Here is a 26669-nt window from a genome sequence, read left to right as displayed (position 1 = left end):
CATGCGGGAACAGTCAATTACAACGTCTATTTAACGAGAAGTGACAATTATCGATTTTCACCTCATTTGAAAAGGTGGCCACTTTGCCCCAAATTTTTTTTTTTTTTTAATTCGAAAAATAAGGAGGTGGAATCATTTTTGGGACATAAAAATAAGTAAATGACCATGTGCTAACCGACAAAACTCGTTAAATTTGTTAAGTGGGCCACTTTGCCCCATACTCCCCTATATACGTATACGCATGCGGCGGAGCAGTTTAAGGAGGGTGGCTAGCGACGATACAATGTTGCCATGCTAAACCATGTTAAATACATTAAAAATTTCAAAATGATAAGAATTTAATCAAATTTGGTGAACATATTCTTTAATGCCAAATTTGACAATACAAAATTTTTAAAGATTTTTCTTCTGTACAGTTATCGAGTAATTGATCACTAAAGTTCACGTGTATAAGCATAGGGTTTCCATATATATATAGGTATACATTCCGGGCATAAGAAATCTGCTTTAATGCGTGATCACTCTATAATTAAACAGAAGAAAATTTTGAAAAAATTGTGTCTTCGCACTTGATGTTGAAGAACATTATCACCAAATTTGATCAAATTCTTATAATTTTGACGAATGTAGCCACCCTCCTTAATGAGTCAAGAGCAAATAACAATTCGCTAGCGAAAGTTTACATGATTGTAAGAACAAATAGCTGTCTTTGATTTGGACTCATGAATTTATTTGTCTTTTCAAGAAATATTTGAAATGTGAGCAGAACCGGCGAGCACGGAAGCATCGTTGGTCTCTGCAGCTGAAATATTGCTCCTGGAAAAACAGCAAAGTGAGCGAGAGCTCGTTTATATGGAGATAACCGAATAAGAGGAAGCAACGCTCAACGCTCAATTATGCATCATGACAAACTACCCGATTTATTCGTTCACCGTCGTCGCGATGCGTCTCTTCGTACCTTCATACGAATCTTGAATCTGAAAATTGGTGGGTTTACATTTTTCATAGAGCCTCAATCTTTCTGTATATCAAGTTCGCGTCGAATCGTATTTATGCTAGCCGTAAGCGTGTTTCATACATGCAAGAGTATATAGGTCATTAGATATGCCGATACAGCGATATACACGTACGTGCTAGTAGCGAACAGGGTGGGCAGCGAGTTTGCGCGCTCCTGCTGGACAAATCCCACCCCAATCAGAGATCCGACACATAAGTATCTTTGGTTTTTACGGGACATTCCGAAATGAATATTATTCACGTGGGGATGTTTGGGTTTGTTTGGGTCCCCACGCCAGAACGTCCTTCTTCTTCTTCTTCTCCTTTATGGCTATCTCCCTTCAACGTTCTAGGCAATGTGCCACACCCGAAATGTCCTTATACCCAAAACGATTGACGCTGAAACGTCTCGCGCCGAAACGGTCGTGCCGAAACGGCCGCGCCAAATCTTCCTGCTTCGTTCACGTGGAGCCATAGTCAATTAATAAAAATTAATAGCAAGATTTATTAATCACTAAAATTCATGTGCATGTCCATGCGAATTTAATTTTCTGAAAGCTATGAATGCTACTAGAATGGGAGGCGCACCATTTCGGAGCTATATAACACTTTCACGCGTGTGCCGGGTGCTTATATAACTATGCATCGACTCTCGAATCAAAGGGGGAGGCATGTTTTCCTAGTTTCCGGTGCTCGTAGCCAATCGAAACTTGCGTCAAGGCGGTGGAATGGGCTCGTAAAAATTCGTAAATGTAGTACACTCGGAGTAATGATATAAAAGATGAAGAAGAAAGAAAAAACGAAATGACAATGTTGAAATCGCAAATGAGATTCTGATTATTAATTATTGCGCGGGTTTCTAACGCGAGAACAATCGTGAGATTTTACCCGTTCCAATGATATGAAAGCCATTTGCATTTGCCACCTCTACTTCGTCATCTGATGATTTTTGCTCCAAATGATGCTCGTATAAATAAATTAGTCGTTGATACATGGGTTTCTTCTCGCTGCGCAACGTCGTCACGTGCGTTACCGCGAGTCGATGAAATGCATATATTTTCACTTACCACTGTGTCTTGGCGGCCAACATCGGATCCGTGTTTAAGAAGCAGTTCAACAACATCGAGATGGCCCTCAGCCGCTGCCCTCTGAAGAGGAGTCACTCCAGTCTGGAAAATTAAATTGATATCCCAATGATGAGAACGAATGTCACTGCTGCATATTCTTAAGATAGTTAACGGCATTAAATAAAGCTATCAAGTAGTTAGTCATAACAAATTTTTCTCAATTCCCAGCAGTTGAGATTATATCGATGAGCTTTTGGCCTGCTTTTTTCGTAAATTCACGAACGAAAAGTCGAGATGCTGAACAGTTTCTACCGGTAACGAGGGGATTTACGTTACAAGCAAAACGGGAGAAATGCCATCAACGCTCAACGCGATTTCATTGCACACATAAAAGGTATTCTGGAAGTTCTATGGGAGAGGGTTGTCATGCGGTTCTGAATAAGTGAAACAATCAATGTCACGTACTCAGGAGTTTTTGGATATCACTGAGTGAGCTACGATCACAAAATACTAATAACGAATTATTATTATCATTATCATTGGTATTCGCTATAACGAGCCAAGTCTCGCAAAAACGTGCAGAGCCTCTCGGATAAGTTGTACATTATTTATTAATTATAACGAGATAGCTGATCGCGATGGAATAAAAAAAAGGACACAACATCTATGTTCTTGTCACTACGGCGCAGAAATCTGAGTAATTATATAGCGACTTAAAAAAAAAGTTGTCCCATTTAGTTGTAAGATGAATGGTAACTTTCGCTGCGCGAGAAGAGTGAACGAGCTCCGCACTTATCACTCTCCTCACTCAAGTTTCGAAATTTGACTTTGCCGCAAATATTATCCGAGATCATTGGCAGAAAAATCGAGAGCGCAAACGGTTTATACTGCTTTATAAATATCGGAAATTGCTCGCTATTTATTCATTTAATGATTCAAAAATATTTCGTTTTCAAAACTAGGATGAAGATGCACGAAGAATAAATAAACCAATGAATGAATGCATTTTCAGCACTGCTGCAACTGCATGGTGTTTGTAACTGATGACTAGTGACTTTTTTTCTAAGAGTTTGCCATTTACTACAATTATACTGGTGCTATACTAAATAACCCCGTGTGGAGCGCTATGTTATTTGAGTGACTCTCGCGAAACGACAGTTACGATCCTATATATCCCCTTAAAAGGCTCATATCCGTGCGTTTTACAATTGTACGCATGAGAACGATCGTTATGCGGACCTATACTACACGTTTGTTTCATCAGCGGGAGTTCAAAGAATAATGAGAGAATAGACCGAGATAGAAGAAAGAGAGAGAAAAGTTGTGGGGATGGATGCGTGCGGAGAGAGAGAGAGAGGAGAGTAATCGAAAATAGTAATCGAAAATATCGCGAAAGTAGTAATGGCGATTCATCATAATTTTTATTGTCTACCGATAATTTAATAGAGAATTGAAAATGATGCAAAAGCAGCATAATCAAATGGTTCGGGTCTTTTGTCCATTTAGCATGTTGCACGCTGGTTAATGTTGAACTATTTCGATTAGTGAAATTTATTACCTAATCGCGGTAAATAACGGGTTGAGTGGAAGCATCTCTGGATATCAAGATGAACCAGACTTCAAAAAGCGTGTACTCGTTTTATCTGCGATCGTAATACTCTTCATCGGTCGTGTTGTTTTATATAACTGTTTTGAAAGAAAAAAAAACTTGTGACGTTCGGGCGAAGAGCTCGCAGACGGAAACAAAGAAATCTCATTTTATGGTCAAGAATCGGAAGAATTTTTACGGCGAGACTAACGGTAAAGCGGGAAAAGGTTGTAGCATAATTACGCTTCGATCGCGTTTTATGCGCATGAATAAACGATGAAACACCGCGAAGTCTTATTTCTCAGCTAAATAACGAATCGAACGTTTCTTGCGAGTGTTTACATTGACCTTATGCGCGATAATAACGATGCGCCGACATTTTTTTTACAAAGTCGTCCTGCTACAAGAAATATTAGATAGCAAGGAAAAATGAATTCAGATAAATGACTTCAACACAAAAAAAAAACATAATTACTCGGATCCCATTTCCATGGGAGCAGAACAAAGAAAAACGTGTGCATATGACAGAATTCGGTGAAGCAGGTTCGTCCACTGCGTGAAGCGGATTTAATTCGAATGATGCTCGAAACTTATATCTCTAGAATAGTTCTTCATCCTAACATTTAAAAATATGTGCTGGCCATATAATAAAAACATCCAAAGCTCGAGCCTTGGCTTGAAACGTTTATAAATTTGTATTTTCTACCCAGATCGCGCGATATAATATATATATATAGGAATATATTTCGTGCTGCCTTTGCCTCAATGAGAAAGAGGGAGTTCCTCTTGCTGAGATTTTTCTTCTTTCTCGTGCGGATAATTATCGTTTTTGAGCCACCCGAAAAAAGATGTAATGAACTTTGTTGTTATGCGCGCGAGTAGTGTGAGAAAATGAAACTGCCTAAAATGATCCAAAGATCTTAAGAATTATAGGTTGTATATTCGAGCATTGAAAACCAAAGTCTCTCGTAGTCTCTGCAACTTGTATTCCTTTGCGGAATAGATTTTATATAACGCAACCCCGTTTTCCTCGCTTTTCGAGCCTGCCGGCGGTACGCAAAGTAAGTGTTTTACCAACTGTTGAAGTAGATTAGTGGTGAGGAGTACGTAAAACACCACTAATCCACTTCAACAGTCGGTAAAACACCTACTTTTCGTATCGCCGGCACGCTTGAAAAAGCTCGGGAATGTGGTTTGGTTATATAAAGTATCGTGTGCATCTCGGAGGCAGGGTGGATATTTTACGTCTCGCGCGATGTTTTCAGTACTCGGCGTAAAAGATCCACTTTGCCTCCTTGATACACAATGTACTATTATATGAATACTGTATATATTTTTTGTCCTCAGGCCGCAAAATGAATTTTTGCGGCCCTTATAGAGCGAGCTCTCTTCTTTTTCGTTTCGATATATTTCTTCTTTTTCGGCCCTTATAGGGGCAGCGAAAATGTAAAGTCGAAAAAGTAAAAAAAAAAAAAAGTAAAATGAAGAAAGATATCGAAACAAAACAGAAGAGAGCTCGCTTGCTTCGCTCACATGAGGCTATCTCTTTCTTACGCTTAAGCGTGCGCACTGTGCTATGAAAGACTGCTGTGTATTAGAGAGAGATTGATTGATTGATATATGTATTCAATAACGCATACTAATGTAGATGATGACAAGGTAAGACCTCTGACATGAGATAATAACGGTGATAGCTATATAGAGATCGACTGGTATAATATAATAATATTGCGTAACAATAGCTTAAGAATAAGGTACAGTAATAAAGATGTTCAAGTTCAATAATCTAATCTAGATAACCAATGCTAATACGAGTACATAATAGTGCATAATAATTCGGTAGAGCGAACAGACTATAAGAAGTGTAAATGTACAGTAAATATATATGCCTAAGTATAAGAGAGAAATACAGCAATAGCTCTAAGTCCCTTCGCGGTTGAACAAGAATTCGAAAAGTCTAGCCTTGAAAATAGGTAGGGAGGCAATAGAGGAGATCGAGCGCGGAAGAGAGTGCCAAAAATAAACAGCTGAAAGGTGGAAGGAGTTCCGTAAAATCACTGTGCGATGGAAAGGAACTTGAAAAGTCGGCTGATATTTTGGTCATCACGAAAAAGGCGAGGAGAGGGCAGGGCACGCGGAAAAAGATCCAGTAAATACGTGGGAGCATTCCCGCGAAGTATTTTAAAAATGAGCACCCCCATGAAGTAACGCCTTCTCGAAGCCACAGTGAGCCAACCCAGCCGTCTGCGATACGGGGTAACATGTTCGTCCCTTCTAAGTCTGAAAATAAATTTGAGACACGAATTAACCAGTCTTTCAAGTCGCAAATTTTGTTCTTCTGTTATTTCATTATAGACTAAGCAGCAATAGTCGAGAATAGTGAAGACTAGAGATGTAATTAATAATGATCTTAGTTCGCGAAAAAGAGCGTTAGCATGAAATTTCAATTTGAAAAGTGAAAAGTTCCCCTTGCGCAGTACTTGAGTGATGTGGTTATGCCAGGATAAATTAGAGGCCATAACCACTCCTAGATTTCTGGTTTCAGAGACGTAAGGCAAGGTAATGTTATCAATTTCAATCCTTGGAAGAGAATGAAGATCAAAACGATTTATATATGCACTGCTTCCAAGTATTAAAATTTTAGTCTTATTCAAGTTAAGTTTCAGATAATTATTTTTTGCATAACGAGCAATCATTTGGATATCGTGTTCAATCAATTCTAAACCCGAATTTATGTTAGAAGGAGAACGGTTCAGATAGATTTGGATATCATCAGCGAATATCATGTGGCGAGTATATCTTAAATCTACATCAATGTCGTTTATAAACAGGGAAAAGAGAAGAGAACCCAGAACCGAACCCTGCGGAACACCAGACGTAGTGGGGAGCCAATCAGAGCGTAAATTTTCGGCGTCAAGCACAGCCTGTTTTCGATCAGTCAAGTATAGGAGAAAATCCAAGTGAAAGCATTTATACAGAAACCCAATTTGCGGAGTTTTGTAAGTAATTTAATGTGAGTAACAACATCAAAAGCCTTGCTAAAATCGAACAGTACAAGAATAGTAAGTTGACGATTATTTATCTACCGCGAGGCGAACATCATGACAGATTTTCAGCAAGGCAGTTTGAGTGCTGTAACCCTCACGAGGAGAGAGAGAGAGAGAGAGAGAGAGAGAAACAAAGACAAAATACGCGCTTTACTGCTACTGTCATTTCTTTCCTTATTCAATTTTTTTCAATCACTAGAGTTCACGGGTATAATTATAGAGTTTACATATTGGGATCTGACATGGAGGCGTGGCCAAGCTAAAAATGGCGCATACCGGGGTGCAACGTACATGTATGTGTCACATCTTCAAGTGACTTGTGCGTGTGTTAATTGTCCATGTTGCACCCCGGTTGTAGTTCAAAATTTGACACCAGATGTCTCACGAATTTTGTCAGATCCCAATATGCAGTTACACATCTCGTGCATAAGAACTTCGATTTAAAGCTCAATTATTCGATAACCATGTGGTAAAAAAATTTGAAAAAAATTGTATTTGTATACTTGATGCCAAAGAATGTTATCACCAATTCCTCCTTAAATAACGCTTTCATGTTCAACTTTTGACTTCATTGTTATATTACATATGTTACGAAACAGTTGTATTCTAAAACTTTGAATTTAATAAAATAATATTAAATATAGGAAATTTTGTATTTTATTACAATACATATTAAAATAAATAATTCAAAAGTTATCTACGTTTACTTCATATCACTAAAATATAAAATTCATTTTAGCAACCTTCGAACGAAAAAATAGTATATGCAACCGCGGACGCAATGTACTATTGTTCGCGCGCAGAAACAGCAACGAATCTCACCTTCGAGTATAGACTATATGATTCTCGCCGCTTTATGAGACTCGTACGTCTATTTTTGTTTTTATTATTTTTATTATTATTCTTTTTCCGTTTTACATTTATTCATTTCAATCATCTTTTTATTTTATATTCAGTTCTTTCCTTTAGATCTCGTTTGCCTGCGTTCAACCGGTTCGCTCATCATACGCACGAGTCGGATTATGTCAGCTATTGCGTGGCGGACACTTTCGTTATACGAGCAGAGGATTATCCCTTTGACGCGCATGGAAGGTAATATTAACGTCTCCCACCTTGTTTTGCAATTTTTCGATCCGCATGGTCCCCGGGGAATATTCATAAATCTAAGAGATCGCGTACGCTCAGCGTTTTAGCGGCATATACATTTCTATAGCGAGTTTAGAATATGAATGTCCATCCGAGTCGATGTCGTCTTTTGCGCGTCAGTCCAAAAGTTGTTTTATTTCTTTATTTACAAGAACCTGATGCGAGGTCTGGCGGCCGCCGCATTGCCGATCCGTTTGCTCAAAAGTTTCTTCAATTAACGCTCTCTGCTTTCTGGATTAACCAACCCCTTAAATCCAAGTTTTATTCGGTATGAAATCCAAGAGTCAGATCTCTTTTTTTTTAAATTTTTCTAATTTTTGCTTTCGGAGCTATACAAACTCGAGATCTAATCTTACCGCAGCCTCGTGGATTCATTCCTTAAGGAGTTTCGGTACAGAAGTCTAAATATTAAGAAATTGATCAAATTTGGTGATAATGTTCTTCAACATCAAGTGCGAAAACACAAATATTTTCAAAATTTTCTTCTACCTAGTTATCGAGTAATTACGCATTAAAGCAGATTTCTTATACCCGGAATGTATACTTATATATATGGAAACGCTATGCTTATACACGTGAACTTTAGTGATCAATTACTCGATAACTGTGTAGAAGAAAAATCTTAAAAAATTTGTATAGTCAAATTTGGCACTAAAGAATATGTTCACCAAATTTTATAAAATTCTAAACTTTTTGAAATTTTTTATGTTTATAGCATGGTTTAGCATGGCAACATTGTATCGCCTATACCGAAACTCCTTAAGAATGGATTTTTTCGCTCTTAGCCGACTATATACGGATTTTATTGGATTTAAATCCAAAAGGCGATTTTTTGATTATTTTAAAATTTTTTCCGGCGATTAGTTTTATCCTACAATAGCCTTTTGGTTTAAAAAAAAATCAAATCTTTATAATTTAAATTCCTTAAATTAATTCGTTCTTAACCCAACCAATTCGGATCAAATCTAGAGTCCCGGCAGCGACTCTGAAACAAGTACATTTATGTTATGTTCGTTGAATGTGAACTTAATAATACAAACAAACAAAAAAGAAATTAGTCAATGCAGCATAAAAGATAAGAGAAAAAAAAATAAAATGCGAGAACGTGTTTCAGGCTACGGGCTGCAAACGTCGCCGAATGTCGCCGATACCGATCTGCCACGTAGGTTAGGAAAACCCCAGGTTGTGGGATCGAAACGTCGCCGAATCTCTCCGATACTCCGGGCATTTACGACGTGAGGTAGTTTTATGTCCACGGGTTATGGGATTGAACGTTCGCCAAATCGCTCCGATACCCCGTGCAGCATAAAAAAAATTCGAAAAGTCAAAAAAATTTTTTGGGTTAGGTGTTAACCCCTCCGATACTTCAGGCATCCAAAGAATACAAAAAAATGTTTACATTTGCTAAAGAGCATAGTATATAGAGTTTAGATTCTTAGGGGAGATCCGAACTGTTCTGGTCCTGTAGGTTGAGGGAACTGCCTTCCGAATCATTCACGTATCGGCTTTTATACCCCCTTCTCTCACTGTCACAATTTCAAACGCCAAAAAACAGTCTCGAACCCCATTCTACGCACCATGTTTATAACAATGTTCCTGATTGGCCTTTTTCCATGATTCCTTTATACTCTTATCGGCCGATGACATTTTTGTAGCCTTGACTCCCAGATGTGCGAAAAACTCCTTTTTTCAGCTTTATTTAATATCGAAATGATCATAATTCAAACGCATTTATTATTATTTATTTATTTCGTGATTGTACGCGAGTGTTGTTTTTGAGCATACGCAGTGCAAAGTGCTTTTCTTGGTTCATTTAAAGTAGTTCAGCCCTTCTATGACTAGTCAAATAAGTAACTACTTTATGTTGATTAAGGATTGAAGTTTAAACTATTAATAAAATTAATAAACACTTATATTGAGAATATTTTTATCGTAAGAATTTAATAAAATGCTTTACAAATATCATAAAAGATAAAATTTATACTTTAATTTGTTGGTTAGTTAATGATTGGATTCGATACTTTAAATACACATAACTTAGGATACATTTTTATTGTGCGAAATAAAGTTTATATCGGTGTAATGACACCGAGAATAAGGAATGGCCAATTCATTAAAAGAAAGCGAAGCTACTAGACGAATGAAAGCACGTGAGTCAGTCTCAAAAATAAATTTGGCAAAATTCCCGTGATTTCCGACTTTGACTGAAGTTCAATTAATTAATCAGCTGTTACCAACAGTTCAATGTAATGACTGATATCCATAAAAGTCCTCTAAGGTAATATTTTTTTTCTTGTGTGTGTTTTATTGTGAGTTCTTCCGTAAGGTACCGTGTTAAAGGACTCGAAATTTTGTCCCGTAAGAGGCCCTGGAACTGTGCTTATTGTTATCAGGGGACCTTGAGCTTTCATTTACCGAAAAAAAAGTGGACGTTCATCGTACTTTATCGAATGGCCGAGTTACTTTAATTTATGAATTTGTTTAAAATTTAATGACGGAGCTATTTTTACTCGATTCCGCGTATTTTCCCGTCTAATTTGTGCCTATTCATATGACGCAGCGCTGCCTGCGTCACATCTCACAGCTTGTTTCGGGCCTTGTATATAGTGTAACGACGAAAATTCAGGAATTTTCGTTTTGCCGCGATGCTTCGGGAATAATATCGGATTCTGGAGTGCAAGATTAGCGTTGCATTACAAAATATAGAGAATGTAGAATTGACAAATTGGTCACTTGGCCGCCGCTGTCGAGTCGAGTTGGGACTCTACTTTGTAAACAACAGCTCGAAATGAAAGCCTATTTACAACCGTGTGAAGTTGTAGTAGCGCATACGTTGGCGTAATGCCGAACCGTTTCAGTCTAAATTGCTACTTTGTTGCTTAGTTTTTAAAAAATATAAAAAACATAGGCTTCATCCCAATTTAAACAGCACCATTAAAGAGCGACCTCGAACATAGGAAATGATACATGCGAAATCTGGCTAGGTGTCGTTAGAAACTTCAAACTGCTGTAACCGTTGAACGGTTGGACTTTTTTTTGTAGGGAATTAAATTCTTTACAAAAATACGTCAGTAGAATATCTATGCAATTTTTTTTACAGACGATATGGAACTATGGAACAATGTTCACCGAAATTTTGTTTTCACGTGTTATTCTTATGGAAAATTGAAGTATGCGGTCGGCCGGCCGAAATAATTTTATTTTAAGCTGTCCTTTTGGCTAGCTTCGTCGTTTGGCATAATAAGAAGAAAAATGCTTGTAGAGTCCGAAAAAAAATACCGATTTTTTTGACACACCCTAATATATATAGCATTTGCAGACGTACGCGCACGTTTCGATATATAACTTTCAATTTTGACCATTAAACCATTAGATCATTAAATTTTATAGTTCAATAATTGCGATTTATATTCGATATGATAACATATCAAGTATCATATCGAATATAAATATTTATTATTGGGCACCGATTGAGAAATCAACATTGTAATATTTTTCCGTCCCTTTGACCTCGTTAAAACGATCGATAATCGCGTTTTAGTCGGTTCTCAGTTGTCAGAGTGTAAGCGACTCTTCGGTTTTCTCCTGCTTCGTTAATTTGTAGATTTGCATGTTGTTGTTTTTTTTATATTATTTATATTTTACGTTCGCTATGATGGTAGCGAACACTCATCCTACCGAGATTCTTTCGTTTTTTAAATATAGCTTTTTGAATCATCTGTTACGTGCCAATAGTAAACTTCAACAAAGTTCCAAGAGAACTCGTGTCAACGGAATTCGTTTAGCCATTTCTGCGTTGTATAAGAAGTTGAACGTTTCTTTTTTCTTCGCATATTCGAATCCGAAATTTTAAAAGTTATTCGTCGAGACAAACGTTTCGGTTAATCGTTATCTGCAGATCGATTCTCGAAATTTATTGTAATGAAAAAAAAAAACTGCTGACGCGTCAACCTGCAAGGACAAGTAATGTCGCATGCAATATTGATCCAGATGCGAAATGTCGTTCGGTTGTTTCAAAAATGTCGACAAACCGAGGTATGACGTTTTTGCCATTTATTATTACACGTATTGTCGCATCAACCGCCATGAGTTGAACAAATATTTCGAGTACTCCGCCGTCGAGCACGCAGTTCGTTATACGTTTTTGTCTTTTTAAACATGGCCTTTAACACGATATTGATTAGTGGTAATTTACAAATATAAATGATCGGAGACTGGATGTTTATTGAACGTAAAAAAAACGATGAAGAGAATACATGAGAAGAAATAAACCACAGTTTTGGCCTTCGCATTGAAAATTGAAAAAAATTGTCCACTAACCTGTTAATTTTCTCAGGATAAAATCCTGCTCGTCTACTACGAAGTCTTTGCACAGGTTTATGAATAACTCGGTAGACACGGTGGGATAAAAAAAAACGACCAAGACACGCCGGGAAAAATGAGTAACAAAAATGGCGGATTTATGCAGAGAATATCCAGTGCCGGGGAGATAATTCGTGGGAGAATTCGTCAACAAATTGCGTGGGATCGGTCATCGATAATCACGAGAAAGATGCGAAACATAATAACGAGAGATACGGAAAGAGATTACGTGACCGATGAAGAGGAAGAGAGAGAGAGAGAGAGCGAGAGAGAGAGAGAGAGAGGACGCTGTCTCATATCCTTGTTCTTGCGTTCAAGGATTTTACACATCTTTGAAATTTTACTTGAAAATTCCAAATTTTAATCTTTATATTGGGTTGCGATTATGCATTATTGGAATCCAGAGACGTGGCATTATTTTTCAGTAATTCAGACGCACTTTTTCAAGATTCATTAAAAAATTCGAATTTCGAATTTAGGATTAAGCAAGTCGCTCCCAGAGACTCTTTACACAGGAGCGATCGCATTTCCAATTGTTTTGAAATGTTCTTTCTTTAATAAAATAATAATTACACAAGTTCATACAATATTGCGAGTGCATGTATTTTTTTTTACCTATGATATTAACAGAAAAGACCGACGGAGATGAAAAATAAGAACAAAACTGAACGTGCGCGAATACAAACTGCTGGCGAGAGTCGACTTTTGTTTGCTCTTTCTCTTTTGCTTCTTCTTCTTCATCTTCTTCTTCTTCTTCTTCTTTTTTTCTTCTTTTTCTTCTTCTTCCTCCTCGTCACGGAGATCGCACCGGCACACGTGTATAAATATGGAGTTCTCCGTGACTCTTGGCGATATTCACGATCCGGACAAACCCGAGCAACCATGAGACGCGCAAGTTTCACGCTCCATCTCGTTTTTATTCTCCTCACCATTATCGGCCAAAATATAGCACGTGAGCAATTCATCACAATTATTTTCGTTTCTATTTCTACCTCGAAACGGTAAAAATTCAGATGCGAATCGTTGAACGAATTATTGCTAGTTCTGAACAAAAAATATTTCTTTAAGGAAGATCTTGCGTTACTTGTGATTCAAAAAAGCAACTGCACTTTTTTGCTCTCTTGATGATCAAAAAAACGATTAAAATTTATTCTTGTAATTATTAAAATTTTCTGCAACTTATTTGTTAAGATTGATAAATTTTGAATATTATGATAGCGGTTAAAATACTTTTGTAGTAAAATCGTCAAGCAAAGTGTGACAACAGCCATCTTCTATGTACATGCGTATGCATATCTATATTTTAAACCAGCTGGCTCATGGGATTTTCGAAACTTCCGCTGTTTATGCCGTTATTACTCGTTAACCTCAAAAAGTGTTTTTTCTTTTTCCATTCCCAAATTATTTTCAATGTTAACAAGGGTTTTTTAAGACATCATTGGTCTCTACAAACATTCTACTTTCTTATTTTCGTTTTTGACTCCTCAAAGTTGGGAGGATCCTATTACATTAAATTCAAATCATCACACAGGGAGTGTACCTGTCATAAGAGCCTATGTATGACCCTTCAAAAAATGTGATTTTTGTTCATTGATTTCTCGATAACTAGACGGTAGATCCTCTAATAATTTCGGGAATAGACGCATGGTGTATATTTCTAGCATATTTCAAAATGTCAAGTCTTAAAGTTGAAATTTTCGATTTCCATTAGATTCGTGTTAGCTTCCTTAAAGGTCTTATTTCAAATAAAATATGATAAAGATAGATTTTTGTGTATATCCTCGACTGCATAACTGCAGATTGTCCATAATTTGGATTCTTTCATTCATTTTTCAATTAATCACTCACGGTTGTTTGGTTTTTTTTCTTTTACAGAAACGCAAAAACCGCGAGAGTGTGTAACGACCGGAGGTTTCAAGGGAGCCTGCATCAGAGTAGTGGACTGCGCACCGATTATGATGCTATTGACTCGAGTACCACTCGAAGTCGAGGATATTGTATACATGCGAGCGAATCAGTGCGAGAAACGCAGCGGGATATACAAAGTTTGTTGCGCACCAGAATCAACGGCTGCGTTTAGCCAGCAGCGTACCTAAAATAAAAAGAAAATGAAAAAATAGCCATCACGGCTGAATGATGTTACCCGTATATGTAAGTCGAATGTTATTGAAAAAAATCGGGTTTATAATAAATAATGTTAAAGCACTCTGCAGTTATGAACTCTGATAATTTATTATAAAAGTATCACAGCGACGCAACGAGATCAATCTGTGGGCATAATGCAAGACTTTTCATTCGCGTTTTAAGGAGGACGGATCGCGACGATATAATGTTGCCATGCTAAACCATGTTAAAAATATTAAGTATTTCAAAATGATAAGAATTTAATAAAATTTGGTAAATGTATTCTTTAAAAATATATAAGACAATATCAATTTTTTTAAATTTTTCTACCACATAACTCTCGAGTAATTGAACACTCAAGTTCACGTGTATAAGCATAAAGTTTACAAATATACAGTTATAAATCTCGTGAATATGAACACCGATTCAACGCTCAATTATTCGATAACCATATGGTAAAAAAATTCGAAAAAAAATTGTATTTGTATACTTGATCTCAAAGAATGTTATCACCAAATTTGATCAAATTCTGATTATTTTGATTTCGTGATCCACCCTCCTTAAAAGTATTGTAACGGGACAGCCTTACCCCCTGGCATGATTTCTGATTTGACAAAAGTGATAAAGCAATATTGAGCACTGGATGCTCCTATACCGGACGAAAGTATCCGTTCTTGAAGGTCGAGTTCGAGCCAAGCTCCTCGGATTGTAAGGTGGGGAAATCGGAAAACTTTACCCACTCCTGGCAAAATCCGCCGGTCAGTGCACGAACCTGCATACTGACACCTCTCCTATGTGAGAGAAGAGGATCTAAAAAATTCAAAGTTCCGATATTTGCATGGGAAATAGACCATCTCCCGAATATCGAAACGTTTCAGTATATGCATAAATATCTGAATATTTTATACATTGATTCGATTTATTTATAAATGTCCAAAATTATAACTCTGTCATCATAATCGCGGCCTGCAGAAAGAAATTCGATCGTGAATTTGTAATTTTCTTTTCATGTTTGAAAATCACGACCAACTTGAACTTTTTGACTTTTCGATATGCTCTCTGTGATATATCATGTGACGGAAGAGCCCAAATTGCGCAAAATTCATGAAAAACTGTAAGCCAACCGTCATTTGACAGTTGATTTTCATTCTTGGAACGTTGCTTCGTAGATGAAGAGAGCCTCGGAGGCAGTGAGTCGACACGCGAGGAAGGGTAGTTGAGGTCGTCGGAAGGGTTTGGGTTTAGGGTAGTAACCCCCAACAAGGCCGTGTGGCCTAACGGATAAGGCGTCGGACTTCGGATCCGAAGATTGCAGGTTCGAATCCTGTCACGGTCGTTAGATTTTTTTGCTCCCCTCTCTCTTCTTTTTTAAATCTCCAATCTTCGCACGTACATATAGACGGAGACAAAAACACATTGATGAATGGAGAGTCGGCGGGAGGCCTGGAAAAACCGGTTTCCGCGGCGACGAAGGACTCATTTGACATTCCTAGCCTAGAAGTCTTTTCCTCCAAATAGATATACGTGCACGGAGAGACTTTTATACGAATATTTCGGATGAATACATAGAAAAATTTGCTATGTTTTATAGCAGCGCTGCTCTATATCGCCATTCTATTACATTTCACCAAAGTGCATAGTAATTTTGATGCCGAAAGCAGTTATCTCAAATTTTACTATGTACAACAGGCAGTATTTAGGTCTGTGACATTCCTACATCGAACGATGTATCGATATCTGAATGTCACTCGTGTCTTTGGTGAAATGTTAAAAATTGGTGAATTGGACTGGACAAATTGGTGAAATGTCGAAAATGTTTGTATTGTTGTATTGCTGTATGGAGCAAAGTGGCCCACTTAAGGAATTTAACGAGTTTTGTCGGTTAGCACATGGTCATTTACTTATTTTTGTGTCCCAAAAATGATTCCACCTCCTTATTTTTCGAATTTAAAAAAAAAAAAATTTTGGGGCAAAGTGGCCACCTTCTCAAATGCGGTGAAAATCGATAATTGTCACTTCTCGTTAAATAGACGTTGTAATTGACTATTTCCGCAAGGAACATTGAAGGCTGCGATAAACCGAAAAGAAACGAGGGAGGACCCATCTTCGATGGGATGAAAAAAAAATTAGTCGGAATATTTGGATAAATTTTGTCATTACCCGTGGCAAAACCCCGTTCTTATCGGGCAAATCGTGGAAAAACCGCTATTATTACGAGTCCGTCGTATCGCGCAAATCTCGTGAGTAAGAAAAAAGAGATCATGATAAAAGAAAAATTCTTGTCCGCGGCGGACGGACGTTGCTTGTATTTTTTGCGATCAACTTTATTCGCATTCCTCCGAAGATTGGATTCGCTGTGAAATATGCCTAAAATGGGCGCAGACCTTGTGTGCAGGTGTTGATGAAGATGAAGTCCATTATAAGTGCGATTTTTGTCAATCGAAATAAAATAGACATTTATCAGTAATTAGCAAAATGATTTTCACCCTCTGCCTCAAATAGCTATATAAATTTCTTATGTTAGAAAACATAGAATTCTCACTGATCCTGTGCCCCAGAAATCGGAATTCCGTGAGTGGTCAATTTACCCCAGAATTCCAAAATGCCCCAAAAAAGTGGGTAGCCACTTTGCCCTATGTTCCCCTACATCCGCATGAGAAGGGGAAAACCCCCGAATCTCTAAAATGATTAATAAACCGAAAATCGCCAGTCTTTGACGAGAATTGTAACGATTGGTTTCGAGGCAATAAAACCTTGAATTTGTAACGTCTTAAATAAAATTAATGTTAACTTGTAAAAATATCGAGTTGGACCTCACCTCTTTTGGTCTTAATCCTTTAAATACTCGTTTTTGATAGCTCGTTAGCCCTTCGCGATGGTCTTCGCAGACACAACAGAGATTTATCCACGGTCCACGCGAATGCTGGAATATATTTTCACTTCCGTGCAATAATAATTCCTCGAAAACACTCGAACCGAACAACGGAATCGCAATTGATCGAATTCGCGGAGGCGCCCGCAACAGTTAGGATATAACAATCGCAGCAGCCCTAAACCTGCGTCAGCCTCGTTGAAAGATAGAATTATAATTATACGTAAAGGTGGTACGGCGCGTTACATGCATTATCTCGATGCAGAAATAGGCGGGTGATATATAATAATGTAAGCGCGAGGAGCACGCACGGTCGGCATGTTGAGAATCGTTGTCCCACGATCGGTGAGAGAGTAGAATACCCGTCGACACCTTCGCGGCCAAGTTTTCAAAAAAAGATGAAGCAAAAGACAGAGTCTCCTTTTGGGAAATATGCATGCACGTGTTAACTTGTCCAAACAGATTTGCGCGCTATCGCGATCCGAATAACACTATATTTTAATAAGCACCGACGTATTACTATCATGCGCAAGTGTATCGTATGTATGCATGGTAAATAAAATTCGTAATGCATGCGTAGCGGCGAGAGCAAGATAAATGATCTTATACCGGGCATGTATCACAGTTCGCTTCCCCCAACGTTTAAACGTCCCGCACGGGAAAATCAATAACCCCATTTCCTATTTCCTTATTTTTCGTGGTCATGCCTTTTTTCCTCCGCGCGTTACCCTATAATAATAATATAGCAAGTATAGTATTAAAAGTATGTATGCGTTGAACTGCTTGTCTGCAGTATAAAGCATTCGCAATGATTATATTATAACTCTGCGTAAAAAAAGTAAGAGGACGAACGGGCATATACTATTGACTGTAGCAGACAAAAAGAATTTTTATTTATGAGTATATGTAAATAATTGGCGAATTCTCGTGTCGTTATTACAAGCGATCTGCCTCACGGTTCACGCCCACGCTTATTCGCGTATTTATCATCCACGCGCTCATGGAACTGTTCGCGCGAGCATGTATGTATTGTGACAGATTTTTCCAAGCTCTGAAAAATGCCACAAAAGTCTGGCTCTCTTTCCCGTCGATTTTAAACAAAATCTAAGATGGAAATTTTAAGGTTGGGCGCCAGTCGCAAAGCGACTCGACGGCAAAGAGAGAGAGACGTAAAGTTGACCAGCTTGCGATCAGCGGGATGGGCGAGGTGACCTCGAGAATAATTAAAACACAAAAATTACGTTTGGAAATAATAATAACAAATTTAATCTTAAAGTCGGAAAATATAAGAAAAATGACAACAGAAATACGCACGCTCGGGATAAGTTCCAGTCGCAAACAAATTTACATTATTTCGCTCAAGAAAAGAGTTTATCCAAATTTAATTTATCGAAAGATTTAACACGGGAAAACGAAAATATAACGATCACGCGTCTCTACTGAACCACGGGGGAAGAATCGCGAACTCACACACTCAAAATTCTCGCACGCTCACACACAAAATTGGTCGGGATCCTACATTCTCTACAATCTAAACCGAGCTCGAATTTATTCTCTCCGTGGATCTACTCACGGTCGAGAAAATAAATTTTAAGATGAAAACGAAATTATCGATGTTTTATTCGCAATACCGAGCCCCCGATATTCGGTTACTCGGTCGAGCTATCGAACGTTGTTCGCGTCAAATCATCCCGACCCAGTCACTCACACACGCACTCAATTACTCAATTTCGCGACCCTTCAGCCCGGGAAACAACTTACGTCAATCGGGAACAATTATTTACCAAACGCGAAACTTGGAAACACGAAACACGAAAATTGGAGATCTCGAGTACGGCCACGATTACTCTTCGACACAAAATTTTACTTTAACTAACACGAAACGCTAAACGGGCGATCGCGGGAACAAAAATCGAAAGAGCCGACAAAGAAACGCGTGACAGAGTCGTCATCGTGACCAAATTTCTCTCAACACAAGAGAAGGACGGTAATTCTTTTAATTATGCACGATCACGAAAAATATGACCCGGGAAAGATGTTCGAGGGCCCACCAACCAAACCAGAAAGTGAAAAGGAAGGAACTCACGGTGTTTCTTCCCATTTTCGCGACACATCCTCTCTGCTCGATACTTCACGAGAATCTCCTCGAGAACCAGAACGTTACGCGTAACGAGGATTTTGTCTCCCGCCCCTCTCCTAATTTCGAATACTCCCGAAAATTATTGACAGGTCCGGCGCAATTACAAAATTGGTCCGAGCGTTAGACAGGGCCCCAGAATGAGTTTGAAAATCGGGAAATGCTACACACAATGTCAATGCATTTTACCCCTGGCTCGACCATTATATTTTTACGCAAGAAAACGGACCGTGGAGTTCGCATAATTTACGGGACCTCGCGAGAATGATGCGATGATCGCCGTTCGATGATTGTCGACGGGAGAATCCGGCGGGTACGACGGCCCTGGCGTAACGATGGAAAAACAACCAAGTCCTCGATGCCAAACGAATATTTTCCAACTCGAATATTCTCGAGCCTTCCGTGAGATTTCCGTTGCCTCGTCCTTGTATCAACAACAGAATGCGAAGTCCTTTCTCTCTCTCTCTATCTTTCCCGGGATCACTCACATGAAAAAATGTATTCCAAGACGCAAATTAATAAAATATTAACAAAACTATCGCCCTAAGCAAGCCCTGTGAGATAATCGTGTGGCCGAAGCATCGAGCAGGAGCTATGGGAGCGCTCTCCTTCCGATACTCTATGCTTTAGTGACGGTCAAAAATAAAAAACCGTCACAGTATATCACTATTCATATATAGATGTATACATTTATATAGATTTAGCTGCATGATCTATGAGGCATTGCGATGACTTCGGAGGGTGTACGCACGCGTATACTCGATACACACATGGGGATCATTTGTTTTTTAATGTCGCGCATTTTCATCGTACGAGTACGTTTGTCGAACGATGCGACCGAGACTATACGAGGATTGGGGTGCAGGGGGATGCGGGGACGAGTTCCGTACCCAAATCTACCCTGTGATATATAAATTTGCTCCACGGTCGAGACACTTCTCTCTTTAGAACGATTAGCGAGATAAGAAAGCGAGAGAGAGAGAAAGAGAGAGAGAGAGAGAGAGAGAGAGAGAGAGAGAGAGAGAGAGAGAGAGAGAGAGAGATGATGATGATGATGCGATGACGATGACGATGATGATGATGATGATGATGATTATGATGATTAAGATTTGTTTATTTGCCTTAGAACTTCTGTTAGGCAATAAGTAGAAAAAGAAGTAAAGTCCAGTTCGGTTACAATATGCCGAGCTGGACATTCGCATTACATTTAGTATATAAAAGTAACTTAAAATTAAACTAAACTAATATACAATAGAATAGAAAATTTACATAGATAGCGCAATGTTAGTACAGCTAAGCAAATATTTATTATATTTATATTTATATTTATATTTATATGCCGGAATCGCAAGAGAAAAGATATTCTCGTAAAGCGGCCTTGAAGGTAGAGAGAGAGTGCAAGGATGTGATGTGCGGAGGGAGTGAATGCCAAAACTTAATTGCTGAAAGGGTGAAGGAATTCTCGAAGGTGGTCGTCCGTCGTGCTGGCACAAGGAAAGTTAAAGGTTGAGAAGAGCGCACTGGTCGATTTGATGGTGGAGCAAGAGAAAAAAGTTCAGATAGATATGCGGGAGCTTTTCGATTCAAAACATTATGAGTGATAATACCGAGGAAATAGAGTCTACGGGATTTCACTGTTAACCAGTTTAGTTGTCTGCGAAATGGAGTGATATGTGCATCGTAGCGTAAATCGAAGATGTAGCGAATAGTGCAATTTATTAAACGTTCGAGGGTGTTGTTCAATTCGTCAGTGAGGTCATTATATACTAATGAACAGTAATCAAGAATCGGTAGAATAAGAGTTTTAACAAGCTGCGTACGAAGCTCTGGGGATAGCGCGCGACTATGGTATTTAAGCCGAGAGAGAGAGCCTATGAACGCTGTGAACGAGCTAGATCATACTTACTATTCAGCACCTGCACACTTTCTTTTGCATGCTGCATCATCGCAAATAACGGATATAGCAAATTTTATGACAGGATAACTTACCTTCTGGGAATATTAACTTTTGATTTTTCGAACGTGTTTATATTCATCCATCAAAAGTTATATTCGCATCGAGACATCTTTCAATTCATATTTCAAATTCATTCATTTTGGCAATTGGTCGATTTGCCAATAATGAGCGCGCGCAGGGAGTGTTTGACATTATATTAGTTACCAATGAAAATGTTGAGAATGAAAATTCAGTTTTTCAATCGAAACTGTGAATGATCAGTATTGTTTATTCCGGACAAAATTTCAAGTGATGCTTTCAACAGTTCGTCATTGGGTCATGCATTCATTTTGCCGCGGACCCATCGCCGGATGAAGAACAAATAGCAACATAAAAAAACGACCGTGATGAATAATGAAAAAAGTAGGAAGAATAATCGAAACAGGGTGTATGGAAAAAATGCATGGAAGTCGCATGCGCGCATATCGTGAACGCGCAAACTTTCCGGCCTCTCGTTATCAATCATTTTTGTTCGGCATGCGAGAGGAATGATCGCGGGCAAAGCAGTCGCCATAGAGGATCGTGTACACCTAGCAACATATAACGAAATTACACGCTATATTCTTCATGTTTTTATTTTCATCTGGCGCATCTTCTTACATCTCGTGCATATATTCTTCATGCCAACCGCGAAGATGGGTGGTTAAAGAAGGAAAAACAAAAGATGGAGAGGGCCCTCGAGGCTCTCTGATGAGTTTCTGATGTTCCTGGCAGCACAAATCACTGTCGACCCTCCGATTAATTAATATATGCGCATCTATACGCGTCCGCATGGACCCTCGCCATATGTAGGTATATGTTTTTCAACTTATCAAGTAAATTCGCATAGTGCGAAATGCATTGGACCGAATTGAACAATATAGATGAATATATTCATTTTATTGAGGTACACGCGACTTGTTAAAGTTTACTATTATTTTTTTTAGGTGAAGGAGTTTTGCAGTCGGGAGTTTTTATGTTTTATTAAAACATTTTTTTATTTCACACTTTTTAAAGTTCCTCATTTGTTTTTTATGAGAAAAATCAGCAGGGTGTCAACTTGACACTGGGCAACCCACCACCGCATTGTTCCCGCGTATATCCGCATATATGATATAGATAATGTAGAGTTGACAAATTTGCCACTTTGCCGCCGATGTCGATTTCGAACTCTACTTTGTAAACAACAGCTCGAAGTGAAAGTAACAACGTATAAACAACCGTGTAAACTTGTCGATAATAGAGCACTACCGTTATAGGGTCAATTCGGATATGCTGGGAAAATAAGTTTTAACATAAATATTAGTTTTCTAGGCGAGTTCACCATAGATTTTGACAAACTATGTTTAACTAAGAATATTGTCTGTCACATATAAAAACAACAGACGGAAAAATTAGTCAAGACAAGTGTGACCGTTTCAGAGAAAAGTTGCTTCAAAGAATATGATGCGATAGAGCGAGAGAGTTTTGGAAACGTTGAAAAGAGAGAAAACGCGCGCAAGTTTTGCTGCCACAACTTAAGTTGGTTATTATTAGGTAATGATACGGTGGCTCAAGAGATTTCTGTTATTGCAGTATAGCGTAAACTCGACACGATTTTTCGCTCGTTTTTACGTTGCATTTGTTTGTTTCCTTCTCCTTTGCTCGCGCACTTTATCGTACGTTCTCTCGTTCTTGATTATTTCTCCATAGCATTTGATAAACTCAATTTATGCTCTCCGTCTCTCTCCCGGCCCCTCGCTGGGTCAAGTGATCGTATCTCAAGCTTCTGTGCATATTGCATATATATATATATATTTATACGCATGAGATGTGAAAGAGCCTCGCTCTTGCTTACCCTGCTCTCCTGCTTTTGCTATCGCACCGCTTCTCAATATCTATTTATTCTGATTGTGAGCTGCTGCTTTTTTTTTCAATCAACAATAATAGGTATATATGGGCGCGGTTCTTGTAACGCGGCGGTGCGCGACACGTTCGTTATTCATATTTTTTTTTGTATGAAAACCCGAGGAAATGACGATTCGAGCAGGATGCGACGAATATTCGATAGAGTTTTGTCGAGTTGAACCCGGGTGCGAGGTCCACGAAAAATGCGTTGGAACAATAAAAAGAAAATTGGAGGGGAAGGAAACGGGAAAGAAGAGCAAGGGCGGAAAAAGAGACGCAGAAAAAAATGATAAGAAGGCGCGCACATTTGTACAATCGCTATGGATACTGCTGTGAAGTTGGTGACTGCTGCTGGCTCTCAGGCGCTGCCTTTCTTACAATCAGTATTTTGTTTTTATTGTTTACTTATTTTCAAGAGTTCTCTCGCGCTTTTTCAAGAGTCGCGCGCGCGCGCGCGCAACGATTCTCTCGTGATAGGTGACATCTCTGCAAATTGCATACGATTCATTTACGATTCAACGATTCTCACTCGCGTGTCGGTCCAGAGACGGTGCATGCGGAAGGGTGAGAGAAGAAGCTTTCATGTCCGCATTTGAATTATTCGATAAATCCTCATATTCATGTATACCTGTTCCCTTTGCATGTGTGTTCCTTGATAAACTCGATCGCGAGTACTCCGGTCAATTAAACACGCGAGCATGCCTATATAATAGTCCTGCGAAGCATCGCTCATGATTTTTCTGTTTTTTACCACTTTCAATTATAGCCCGTCGAGGCTTATTCAATGGAGCAGGATAAATCTTAAAGCTGTGTTGCTATTCTCTTCATTGCTAGTCTCTTCATTTTTTTCGGGCTAAAAACGCTTATTTTCACAATTCGCAGTGAACGAAAACCGAAAACTCAAATCCAAATGTACCTGATCATCGGAACCACCGTGCGGCTTTGCAGTTTTTTTCATTTTAGGTTGTAGGAGAAGAAGAAAATTTGAACGAATAAAAATAAACTTATGGAAAACCGAATGTTTGTATTAATATAACAGCGCTAGAAAATGAGAGATTATTATTATAGATAAAAATGGAGCGAGAGTCCGCGTGGTTTGAAACCTTCGAGGATTTCCGATTATTGAAAAGTTGCAACCGCAAAGGAATAATAACGATCGTGTTAGAGTTAAAAAGAGCGCGAGAATGTCGTTCCTGTGCTCCGCGCGCGTCTATACGACCGCGTACATACTTAAAGTATAACCGAGGAATGGGCGTCGTCGCAACAAGTCCCCCAAGACCAATGAGCTTCGGACACGCAAACTTCGAAAATTCACCGTCAGGAATTTCATCATCATTCCCCGTCTTTTTCGCTCTTATTTTCAAGAAGTTTACATCGCGTTATATGTCTCAGAGAAAGCAAGCAGAGCAGCGAGGAAAACATTACGCGTTCAAGTATAGTTACGAGAAACCTGCAATCAGCTAATTTCACTCCCTTTCCTTTATTCATACGTATGCCAAGATTTTCTCACCCCAAACAAGCGGACTGCCGCGATTTAATGGAGTATCAAACAAAATCATCGCCCGATTTTTGTTCAAGGTATTTTCATGTACCGAAGTGTGCACTTTGTTGCATGATTACCGCAGGTTTTGTAACTTCCTATGCCCCAACATGTTGAATTGCTATATAGATATACGCGGAGCGAGTATTCCAGTCGATTTCTTTCGTTTATCTGTCTCTCAGCAGGAGCATCGATGAAAAGCCCACGCTTCAAGACTTTGAGGCTTGGGAGAAGGAGGAGAAGGAGCAAAAAAGTAGTGTACTACCGTAGTAAAAAAGTGCTCTCATCCTCACCGGTTTTCATTCTCGACTTCCAATTTCCCGTCGGGCGTTTCACCCTTTTTTCTCCCTTTTTTATTCACCTTGGATTACCTTTTTTTCCTCCTTATATATCTCGATAATCTTGCACGGTATATAGAGAAAAATCAATATATAACAAGCTCGATTTAGATAAAATTGGAGCGGCTCGAGCATGCAGAAAGAATTTATTCATACAAGTATATGAATCAAATGATCTCCGCAATTGGTTAATCGCCGCGCGAATGCAAATTCCAAGTGCGTGTTACACGAATAAATTTCATCTCACATCAATTAAAAAAAATAGATCCTCGTCGTTAAAAGCGTTATGGCTCAGTCGAACAAAAAATACGCCAGTTTCGATGAGTAATTCACGAATAAATTGGTGGAGCAGAGATAATGCTTGAATTAAAATATGCGACGTATTTAATTATAAAGAAAGCTTGACAATTTTTATAAATAATCTTAGGAAACGGGAGTTTCTTGGTTTATTGGTAGAAATGCGGAGATAACGAACGAATCGCACGAAAGCATGCAGAGAGTCGTTTCGATCGTTCGGGATGAATAATTATTCCTCACGCGGCGAAACGGCCCTTTTGTGTGCATTATTTGTGCTGATTTTAATATTCCACAAACCGTTTGTAGATGCGGGCTCGTTGATGATATACGAGCATTTATAGGCGTATATATGCATATATTTATACATTAGAAGAGAACACTTACATATATAATAATGATATTAAGTTGCGGCAAAATGTCTTCGCTGAAGCCGAAGAAGACCAAAAAGACATCGCCGCTGCGTTGCATCGCGCGGTTCGCGGCATATGCAAATTTCAACTAATTGGCGAAAAAATTCTCCGGTTAAATGAGAAAAAGCAGGAAAGGCGGAGCGAGAGAGGAAAGAGAAGATGGGGATAGAGTCGCGGTCTGCGCTCATCGTCGGTGCGCATATAGGAGCGCATATTCTGCATGCTGCAGAAATGGCACCGAAGCACACTGTAACTCTTATTTTATTGATACGTACAGTTTATAATAGAAAAGTAAAAATTGGGAGTCAAATTCTCATGCACCGCGCCGCTGCATGCCGTATGTTGATACGAATCGCGGGACATGATATCCCTGAGATCCGCGGGGAATAATCATTCGGGATGAACGGAAGTATTATAATTTGAAGCACATTTCAAGAGCCCAAAATCCTCGAACCGTTTATTTAGTTCTCGCGCGCGGAATGTATCACCGTACGTGCATTCTGTTGCATGAATGCTTGATATTATAAAGAAAGATGAGGCAAGCGCGACGCATCAGGCTGTATCCTATACAATAAGTTGGCGCGTGGGTGGAATCGCGCGCGAGTTGTCTGTAGTGCGATCGCTCAAGCACATCGTGTCTTTCTTTCGAAAAAGTGTTTTTCTTCAAAAAAATTTTTCGGGCACAACGTGTCCGTTGTGTCCGAACTTATTGCATTTTATGAAATTTCAGTTTCGGGAAAGTCCGTTTTGCTTCAACTTTACCAAGTGTCCATTTTGTCCCATATTACCCTATATATAATTCTTGCTGGGTGTGCGAGCAGTAATCACTCGCTTATACGACGCGTGTACCATAATATGCAACGTTTCATCTTCGCGCGAAGCT

At 38.8% G+C, this 26669-nt stretch overlaps 2 protein-coding genes and 1 non-coding gene across 11 annotated transcripts in view; 2 read left to right on the top strand and 1 right to left on the bottom strand.

Annotated features, from left to right (window-relative positions):
* dgo (ankyrin repeat domain containing protein 6 diego) overlaps positions 1–26669 on the bottom strand; it is a 98050-nt gene that overhangs the window by 32379 nt on the left and 39002 nt on the right. For 5 of the 7 annotated variants that reach the window (XM_043418670.1, XM_043418669.1, XM_043418667.1 and 2 more), the window contains one exon: positions 2064–2165. In XM_043418670.1, the coding sequence (XP_043274605.1) occupies positions 2064–2165 (102 nt within the window). Of the gene's footprint in view, positions 1–2063; positions 2166–5846; positions 5868–19288; positions 19323–26669 lie in introns of those variants that run through there. The other 2 variants (XM_043418672.1, XM_043418673.1) reach the window with 2 other exon arrangements.
* Positions 752–14411, top strand: LOC122410500 (uncharacterized). Of its 3 annotated transcripts, XM_043418676.1 has the most exons (5): positions 5823–5907; positions 6483–7563; positions 7655–7790; positions 8959–9079; positions 14082–14411. In XM_043418676.1, exons 2-5 carry the CDS (start codon positions 7480–7482, stop codon positions 14284–14286), a joined length of 546 nt encoding a protein of 181 aa, XP_043274611.1. In that variant the 5' UTR covers positions 5823–5907; positions 6483–7479; the 3' UTR covers positions 14287–14411. The 3 variants fall into 3 exon arrangements, 1 of the variants encoding a protein (XP_043274611.1); XR_006260965.1 differs by lacking the exons at positions 5823–5907; positions 8959–9079 and adding an exon at positions 752–987; XR_006260964.1 differs by lacking the exons at positions 5823–5907; positions 6483–7563; positions 7655–7790; positions 8959–9079 and adding an exon at positions 12963–13158.
* Positions 15594–15666, top strand: TRNAR-UCG (transfer RNA arginine (anticodon UCG)). The gene has a single exon. It is a non-coding gene; the product is annotated as a tRNA-Arg (tRNA).

This window comes from Venturia canescens, chromosome 5 (assembly GCF_019457755.1).
Source record: "Venturia canescens isolate UGA chromosome 5, ASM1945775v1, whole genome shotgun sequence".
NCBI lineage: Eukaryota > Metazoa > Arthropoda > Insecta > Hymenoptera > Ichneumonidae > Venturia > Venturia canescens.
This window is presented reverse-complemented; position numbering and strand designations above follow the sequence as displayed.